Raw genomic sequence first — 10209 nt, forward strand, 5'->3', positions numbered from 1 at the left:
ATTGCACCTTTTATAATTATTTTATATAATGGAAGATGATATCAAAGAAATCGCTTTTACAAAAATATCCTGGTTCATTGCATGTACGGTGAAACAAACCCTAAGAAATTAAAATACAGAACTCCCATTAAAATGGTTGTTATGGAGTTAGAACTTAGAAGGTGACCTCTATGATTACCAACTTCAGGGTCCACTGAAAAATATGTAGACCTCCGCAAATCAAAGTTTATTGGGACCCATCATTTCAAATCAACACTTCCCACCTGTCTAGCCTTCCCACTCTGCCATTTTATATATTATATATACCCAATCATACACCATTTTTGCTGCTCCATCTGCACAGAAACATGTCTTCACAATTCCCTAATATTTTCTCATTTCAAACACTGAAACATCGTCGCATCGCCACTCTCAAAACCCCGAGCTCCCATATCAACTGCCTGGCCGTCCACGCTAACCTCCTCTACGCCTCCTCTGCCAACGAAATCAGCGTCTATAGTTTATCCGATCACTCCTTTGTCGATTCTTTTAACCACGATCCCACCACCGGGTTCGTCAAGTCCATCGCATTCAACCAAACCAAAATCTTCACCGCTCATCAAGACGGCAAGATCAGGATCTGGAAAATCGATACCCTTTACAAAAACCACCAGCATATCTCTACTCTCCCCACCGTTAAAGACAAGTTCCTCAATTTCATGTTGCCGAAGAACTACGTTAACGTACGGCGTCATAAGAAGAAGCTTTGGATCCAACACTGGGATACAGTTTCGGGGTTGATGGTAAATGACGCCAAGGGGTTAATGTACTCGGTTTCGTGGGACAAAAGTTTCAAGATATGGAACGTAAAGAACCAACGTTGTTTAGAGTCTGTTAAAGCTCATGAAGACGCCGTTAACACATTGGCTGTTTCCGGTAATGGAACTGTTTACACCGGCTCCGCCGATGGGTTGATTAGAATCTGGGAAATGGCGGAGAGACGGCATAATTTAGTGGGAACCTTGGACAAGCATAAATCGACGGTGAATGCGCTTGCTTTAAACGACGAGGGATCGATATTGTTTTCAGGAGGGAGTGATGGTAGAATCCTGGTGTGGGAGAAAAGAGATGATGAGAATGAGGTGGGATATGTGGAATCATTGTGGGATCATAAAGGGGCGATATTATGCTTGATCAACGTAGGGGAATGGTTTGTGAGTGGATCATCAGATCGGACGGTGAGGGTTTGGCAACGTGGTGGGAAAGAAGGTGGTGGGTTCCATTGTAGCATAGTTCTGGAGGGACATGAAAAACCTGTGAAGTCGTTGGTAGCAGTTGAAACAAGAGTGTTGGAGGGTGTGTTTTCCATATGCAGTGGAAGTTTAGATGGAGAAATTAGGGTTTGGGAGATCTCAATATGTTCTAACTTTAAAATTCCCATGAATTCAATAAAACTTGCTTGATTTTTCTGTATAATTTTGTTTGTATACTTATATATTGTATGTATATCAAATCTTCTACTTTTTACTCATGATTTCATAGCTGAGTTAATAAATATCCCAACCTTAATTCAGCTAATTTGGTCAGGATGAAGTAAGAAATCTTAGATCAATTAATTTTAAGGTTAAAAATACCAAAAACGTGTGGAGCGTAGGCACCATTGTTGTTGAAATAATTAAAAAAATTTGTGAGTTTCAACACGTATTAATAAAAGCTTGAATAAACTATTTTTAAAAAATTTTAAATTATTTTAGTCACTCTAAAATAGAGTTATAACTTGAATAAAAATTTAAACATATTCACTACCAATAACTAATAATTAAGGTTAAAGTCTTTTTTTTTCTCCAAGCCGTTTGCTTCTTATATTTTATTTTGCTTAGCGGCAGTGTTAGCCTTCAGCTGGCTATCGCATGCCTTTTTCCTCTCTCATCAAGCCTTTATTTCTTTCTTCTTCTCATTCACTATACACGTCTTCTCTCTTTTTAGTTGGCAGATCTATTTTGTGAGTATCTTTGTTGTCTTCACAAGTTGTAATAGACAGATGACGGTGCCTATCATTCGTTAAAACTCCACCAGCCACTAGTATTTTTTCTTGGAAAGTGGGTGATTCTTCCTCAACTTCTTAATTTGTTTCTGTTTTGAGAGTATTTCAGAATAATAAATCATTTCACGTGTCGATTTGGACCCGTGTCGTATTAATTTTTATTTTTTATTTTTTGTTTTTCCATTGTTTAATAAGTGTTCAGTTTTAGAAGTTTTTGAATGCTTTTGGAGCACTTTTTAAGTCTTACTTATCATGTAATATTAGTTTTACAAGTGATTTTAGAGATGACTTTGTTGTTTTCCTCTCTAGTTTGGTGAATGCTCAATTATTTTGTCGATTTTTTGCTCATCGCTTTGAACCATTCGGGGTTGATTTCCTTATTGTATTAAGTGCTTGCAATCACTCTAGATATGTCATGCTTGAGTTGTGACAAAACTAATTATCAACCTGTCATAATTTTCTATTGATGTTAAGGTTAAAGCATTTGTCATGTTGATGGAACTCGTCATTCACCATTTACTGACGAGTCTTTGCTATTATTTTCTCTCTGAATTGTATGTTTCTATTCATTGAATGAATTAATAAATTTACCTTTTAAAAAAATTAAGGTTAAAGTATTATTTAAAAAATTTTGAAATATTTTTATTTTTATAAGTAAACTTTTTTATTTATTAACGTAATAAAATAAAGTTATCACATGAATAGAAGTTTAAGTATATAAATAGAGATTGATTTTATCTTTTAATTATCACTTAGTTAGTGTTAGACTTATGTATCAATTAAAATTTAAGTTTAAATCTATAAATAGCATCCATTAGTAACATTTAAGAAAAATCATGGATAAAAAAACGGAAATTGTTAGCATTAAAAGTTAAAAATATTCCAAAAGAAATATTCAAATGACATATATATATATGTAAGATCATCTTAATTGATGATGACATTACATAATATTATGTTTTTTATAAATATTATATGTTATTTATTCGCTTATTCTGCTAAACAAGTATTCTTTTTACCATATAAGATTTTAATAATTATTTTTAATCATCGTTATTAAATGTGTTAATTAATTTAATGTAAATATCTTTCGTATTTAATCGACTTAATTTGCTACTTATCATGAATCATTATTATAATTGCTTACATTTTTTATTTTAATTTAATATTATTCTAAATTTTTATATTATTTTCAACTCCTTTTTATTTATAAAATATTATTTATTTTAAATATTACTTTTTATATATAAATTTATAACAAAAATAAATGTATATATAATACATTCAAGATTTGACTACATATAATTTTGGGAAAATAGAAATAAATTGATTTAAGTAAATAATAGTGCAACATTTCTTTTAACAATAAATAATACCAAAATAAATAAATAAATAAATATTGATTTTGGTTCCTTAAGAATGGTGTATTCAAAAGTTGATCCTCATGAAATATGTGTTGTTGCAAATAATATAATATGGTGATGAAATGATTATGTCCAGTCAATTTGCACCGTCCAAAAGTGGTTAGCTGAGTTCATTATTCTAACTTATTTAATGGAAAGACCTAAAGTGTAGCTTTGAATCCCCCCAATGTATACCCAAACATTCTTCACCTTTGCCATTATATTACTCTAATTTTTCATTTTCTAAACCATATTTATTTTTTTAATTAAGGTTAAAATATGTTGACTTTTATGACTTACTCTTTGTACTTAAAAACTTAAAACTTAAATTCTATTTTTTATTTAAAAATTTCCGGTTCAGTCATTAAAATCGTATGTATTTTTTTGTTAAATTTTGTTTACCTGGAATATTTATTAGCTTATATCCTCATATGACATGACATAGTATTAGTAGAAAATAAACTTGTTAAATTGACAAATTTTGATAGAAACTACCGACGATGATAATGATTGGGTTAAGATTTTTATATTGAAGGAATAGAAAGATTGATTTTTTAATTTTTAAAGTGTAAAGACTGTTGATACTAGGTATCAACAAGGATATAACAAGGAGAAGATGGTGATGGCGACAAGGAGGCCAGTTCACCTATGATAAGTGGAGAGTCGAAGTAACCAAGGAGGACAAGGGAGGAAGGAGAAGAGAAGGGAATTGTGTGCTTGTTTGCTAGGCATTCTATTATGGTTGTTGAAAGGGGAGAGGGCCTCATTCATTGTGCCTTGGGGTATTTATAAATGGAAGGTTTCTCTACAATTACGTTACGTCATCAACAATCTCGAGATAAGGTGAACTTGTGGGGCTGACCAGGTGATAAGGTTGTTGCATATTGGTTATCATGTACAACTCTGACATTCCCTTTCCTGAGGTAATGCGACGTTGTTAGGTCTTAGTGGTCTTCTCTTGGTGAATGTGATCCTGCTAATAACGGGTGGCTAAAGACATGTGCTTATGTGAAACATGAAAGTGGCTGGTTACTCAATGACTAGCTAGGCAATATGAGTAGAACAACCATTCGTGAGTGTTTCCCGGTAACTTCTTGTGATGCCACATGTCCACATGTCCAATAGAGATATAATATAAACCAAAGCTCAAATTATATACAAGTAGATGGAGTAATAGCACATTTTAACCTATAACTAAATATTCCAACCCAAATTAAATATATTTAAATTAAACATATTTTGGACACTTCCTTTGGTCCACTAAACATACATAATGTTGATGTTTGATTGCTTAACAGATTTTTTAATTAAACCCACTACTGAGAAACTTCACGTGGTGTAGCTTCTCTGGAATTTTTAATGGCTGACATGTGTTTTTCCAACAAATCTTTGTCGCTAGAGTGCTTTCAACCTGTCTTGGTACGAGGAAATCAAGACAAAATTGGTCATACACATACCTTTAATATTCTTACAATCAAAGCAAGTATATGTGCAATATATACAATCCTTCCTAGCTTTTCTTTTTCTTTTTAACGTATTAGTAGTGTTTAGTATGTGTTTCTTACGTTTTAGATAATTCAAAATATAACCTTCTAAATATATATATATATATATATATATATAAATTACTCACTCACTAAATTAGAATTTAACATGTATAATTTGGTGTTTAGAACAAGAAGAAGTATTACCAGATCAATCTTTATTTTTGAATTACAAATATTTAATAATATTTTTTTGGATTTTCGAATTTTTATATATATATATTTAAGTTTATGTATATATTTAATAAAATTTATATATATTTATGATAGAAAAACAGGTGGTGCAATCTGATTGGGTTTCTATTTTTTTAACAACCTTTGACATTTTGGATTGAAATTGTTAAAGGAAGCAAAATTGACGAATCTAGGACAAAAATGTTTAGGTACTAATATGAGAAAATGGGTATAAATTGGGGGCATAACATGAATAAAGCCATTTATGAACAACAAAAGCTGACCAACAATGACAGCTTTCCGTCACCTTTTCGTAGCATAATATTGCATTCCAGTTAAGTGGGAACATGTGGGAGACCATTAGGCAATTGCATAGCCATATATAGGTACTATATGTATATAGGTACTATATAGTAATTATTTGTTTAAAATTTTGATAAAATAATAATACTTATAACTTAAATTATTAATTTGCTTACATTTATAATTTATAAATTGTAATTATTGTTTCTGTCATAAAATATACAATTTCAGTTTAGAAAACTGTACGTATAGTGAACACTTATGATTATATATATATTCTCTCTTTAGTTGTAAGTAAAATTAATAAGAGAATTGATCAAAATACACTGCAAAATAATAATAAAAAATGGAAAGATAAATTTCTATTTCTTAAAAGGTTTTGGTTTTGGTTTCTCCGACTCTCACCAATGATGCACCACCGCTAAGGGGGTATTGGAAGGTTCGGAAACTTTGATCAGCCCAAGTTATGAATCCTTAAGCTCAAAGGGATTGGTTAATAGCATCAAGGAATTGTGTAATCAGCATTGGAAGGTGTTGGTTCAGAATGTGTGCCGCCAGGCAAATCGGGCTGCTGATTCCATGGCTAAGTTCGCGGTGGTTGGCATGATGTCCATCGGTTTGATGAACCACCGAGGTAGGTGTTTCAGGTTGTTGGAGATGAATTTTTTGGCTTCCTTTTGTAGCCTTTGTTGATGTTTCCTTGTACCTAGGGCGTTGTCCTCTTCATGTTACCAAAAATATATATTTTTGATTTCAAAAATCATTTCGGGTTCTTATTAAATGATTAAATAATTTATTTAATTTTGATTTTATTTTATTTTAAAATTAAGAAATTGGATTTTTTATTTTAATGGTTTAATTGAAATATATGAGTAAAAATACAAATAATTTGAGGGCAATTATAGGAAGTTTTTATTTTATAAGTGAAATGAGATTTTGTCACATGTTTTATTTATTTATTAATTTTTAAATACAATTTAAGGACACAGAACAAATTTTAATATTGTTTGTGCAGTTAAAACTTTTCATTTCCAAAAAGAATTGTCATGTGTTAAGAAAAAACTCTAAAAAAATTTCTCTTTTAGGACCCAAGCCGTTTATTTCTTATCTTTTGTTTTGCTCAATGATAGTACTAGCCTCCATGCTGGCTATTGCCCGCCTTTTTCCGCCTTTTTCCTCTCCAATCAACCCTTTCTTTCTTTCTTTTTTTTTTCTTCTCATTTACCACACATGTCTTCTCTCTTTTCATTTTGCAGATCTATTTTGTGAGTATATTTGTTATCTTCACAAGTTATGATGGACAAATGACGGTGTTTGTCGTTGGCTAAAACTCCACCGACCACCAGTAGTTTTTCTTTGAAAGTGGGTGACTCTTCGTCAACTTCTTAATTTGCTTTTGTTTTGAGAGTATTTCAGAATAATAAATGATTTCACGTGTCAATTTGGACCCATGTTATCTTAAGTTTTATATGTTTTTTTTGTTTGTTTTTCCATTGTTAAATAAGTCTTCAGTTTTAGAAGTTTTTTTTTTTGTTTTGTTCTTGTAGCACGTTTTTTAGTCTTACTTATGCATGTAATCTTAGTTTTACAAGTGATTTTAGGAATGATTTTGTTGTCATCATCTCTAGTTTGGTTAATGCTCAATTCTTTTGTCAATTTTTGCTCACCGCTTTGGACCATCCGGGACTGATTTTCTTATCATATTAAGTGCTTGCAATCACTCCAGATATGTCGTATTTGAGTTGTGACAATACCAATTGTTAACGTGTCATAATGTTCTATTGATTCTGAGGCTAAAGCATTTGTTGTGCTGATGGAGCTTGTCCTCACCATCTAGGACGAATATTTGCTATTTCCCTCTAAATTATATGGTTCCATTCATTGAATGAATTAATGAATTTACTTTTAAAAAAAAATCATTTCCAATGTTCCAAATAATTATCCATAACTTGAATATAAAATTATCCAATTCAAAATAATCGATATATTTAATTAAATGTGAATATTGATTAAACCTTAAATAATCATAATCCCAAAGAACCCAAACCCGAAATGAATCACCCTAAAAACTTGACTTTCAAAATGGAAATTACTCAAACAAAAAATGATCCAAACACGAGATTGATTCAAACTAAAAATGATTTGAACAAAAAACTAACCCATCTTGAAATAACCCAAAAAATTAAAAATTCAAATTGCACCCAACTAAGGGCTAGTTTAGCATTGTTTTAGATAAGTGCTTTGGAATAGTAGTTTCGAGAAGTACTTTTGAATAATTTGATTTAAGATTTAAGTGTTTATTATTACTGTAAAAAATACTTTTGATAAATAAAATGTTCATTTTAGACATGGTGTTATAAAATAATAAATAACCATTTAAATAATGCTCAAACTATTTAATATTATGATATTTTAATAAGAATATAGAAAATTATTTATTATAATTTGTTGTTAATATTTTAATATATAAAAATAAATTTTAACTATTTTTAAGCAATTAACCAAAGAAAGGAAAGTATCATGTGTTGAAGGAGTGAAAATGTAATTAAGTTGTCAAAAGTGCTTTTGGGAGAAAAAAACTAAAAATTTTAACTTCTACATTTGAGGAAAAATGCTTTTGAAAATCCAAAAAATTATTTCAAAAGTTACTTGTTTACATTTATTTTACTTGAAAAGTACTTTCATGTCAAAAGTGCTTCTAAAAAATACTACAAATACAGCCTAAAAGTAACCCGATCCATCAAATTGATAGGTCTAACTTTGTGCTCTATATTAGACCCTGTAGTTTGTATAAATTGTGGATTTAGTATATGTATATTAATTTGGTCATTTTCAATCTCTATACAACTTTTAGAATTTAAATTTTTAGTTCTAACCAAATGATAACTATTAAATTCATTAAATTAAATTTTGTTATTTTCAAAGTTTGATATGTCAAATATATTATCACATGTGTAGTGCTATGTCTATTTGTAATTTTTCACATATTACTCTCAAAAATCAATTAATACATTTAACAATTGTTGTTTGCATTAAGACAAAAAATTTGAAATCCAAAAAATATAGCCCCCGAGAATGATCTAATTAGTGGACGTGAACTAAACCTATAACTTTACGCATAATTTAACTAAACATATTTAATTGTTACTATTGGGTTAGGATTAAACTTTTCAAATTCTAAAAATAAAAAGGACCGAAAATGACCAAATTAAGGTAGAGGTACTAAATCTACAACTTACACAAAGTACAAGTTCTAATGCAAGATTAGACCTTTACAAAACATATATTTAAAGAGAATTTGTGACTTTAACACAGTTTTATGTCGCCACAAAGCTGGCCAGTTTCCAGAAAATTAAGCCTTTAATCTTGTTAGAATTAAGTGACCCAAATTCTTATTTAAATAAAATACGATGGAAAATAAAATAAAAGTAAAATCCATATAGAACTAGACTTCTTTTATTTTATTTTAGAATAAGGTTTTTAAACCTTATTAAACTCCATCTATTTTATATTGATTAGGATAAGGTGTTTCAATCCTACTAGAATATGGCTTTGTAAGCCTATAAATAGACATAGTCTATTCCTCTTGTATTTGAGTAAAAATTTTTCGACATAGTGAATTTTCTTCTCCTCCTGCTGTGGTTTTTTTCCAAAAGGGTTTCCACGTAAAATTTATGTGTTCTTTATTTTATTTATTTTATTCTATTTTATTTTTCACAAATTGGTATCGAGCTTCCGGTTATTCATCTCGATCACGGTAATGGCGTCTTTGAAGTATGAAATTCACTGTTGGATCGCAACACCGATTTGCATTGTGGCAAATTAAGATGCAAGCGCTTCTTGCACGATGGATCTAGAGGATGCCCCGCTAGGATAGATAAGATGCCTTCGACATTAACAGATGAAGAGAAGAAGCGTAAGGATCGAAAGGCATTAACACAATTACATCTCGCATTTGTCCAACGAAATTTTGCAGGATGTGATGAAAGAGAAAACGCCACGCATTATGGAAGAGGCTAGAACAAATATGTATGTCGAAAACTCTAACAAGCAAGTTGCATATGAAGCGGCGTCTTTATGCTCATCGTTTGGAGGAAGGTGCGTCAGACACCTAACACTTAACAAAGTTGTTTAAAGAAATTCTCTCAAACTTGGAGGCCATGGAGGTTCAAGATGATAAGGAAGATCTAGGTTGATTCTACTTTGTTCGTTGCCCTGCCTTATTCAACCTTTAGAGACACGATTTTATATAGCCGCGAGTCTCTCACAGTTGATGAGGTTTATGATTCTTTAACCTCGTATGATAAGATGAAGCATCTTGTGGTTAAACCCAACTCTCGTGGAGAGGGTCTCATTGTTCGTGGGAGACAAGACCTAATGTTGATGATGATCGTGGTAGAACACGTGAACGGAATCCTCGTGGTAAATCTAAGGGTAGATCGAAATCTTCAAACAGAGGTAAAACTTGCAACTTCGCAAGAAGAAAGGGCACATTAAACTGAAAGTGCTATAAGCTACAAAATAAGATTAAAAGGGAGGTTGCGAATCAAAAGGGAAAACAAATGTAAAATTCGGTGAAGTCGATGTTGTAGAAGACTACAACGATGGTGAACTTCTAGTTGCTTCACAATGATTCTAAAGTAAGCGAGTGGATACTTGATTCAGTCGCACCTTCCACATGAGTCCCAATCGGGATTGGTTTACAACTTATGAAACAAAGATTCAAGGTGTTGTTTTGATGGGAAATAATGCTTCATGTAAA

General features: G+C 31.2%; 1 protein-coding gene across 1 annotated transcript; it reads left to right on the forward strand.

Moving 5' to 3' along the window:
* Positions 1-334: 334 nt before the first annotated feature.
* On the forward strand, positions 335-1455 carry LOC108481069 (protein JINGUBANG-like). The gene has a single exon (XM_017784244.2). The coding sequence runs from the start codon at positions 348-350 to the stop codon at positions 1440-1442; it is 1095 nt and encodes a 364-aa protein (XP_017639733.1). The 5' UTR covers positions 335-347; the 3' UTR covers positions 1443-1455.
* The last annotated feature ends 8754 nt before the right edge of the window (positions 1456-10209 follow it).

The sequence above is a fragment of the Gossypium arboreum genome, chromosome 1 (assembly GCF_025698485.1).
Source record: "Gossypium arboreum isolate Shixiya-1 chromosome 1, ASM2569848v2, whole genome shotgun sequence".
Lineage (NCBI taxonomy): Eukaryota > Viridiplantae > Streptophyta > Magnoliopsida > Malvales > Malvaceae > Gossypium > Gossypium arboreum.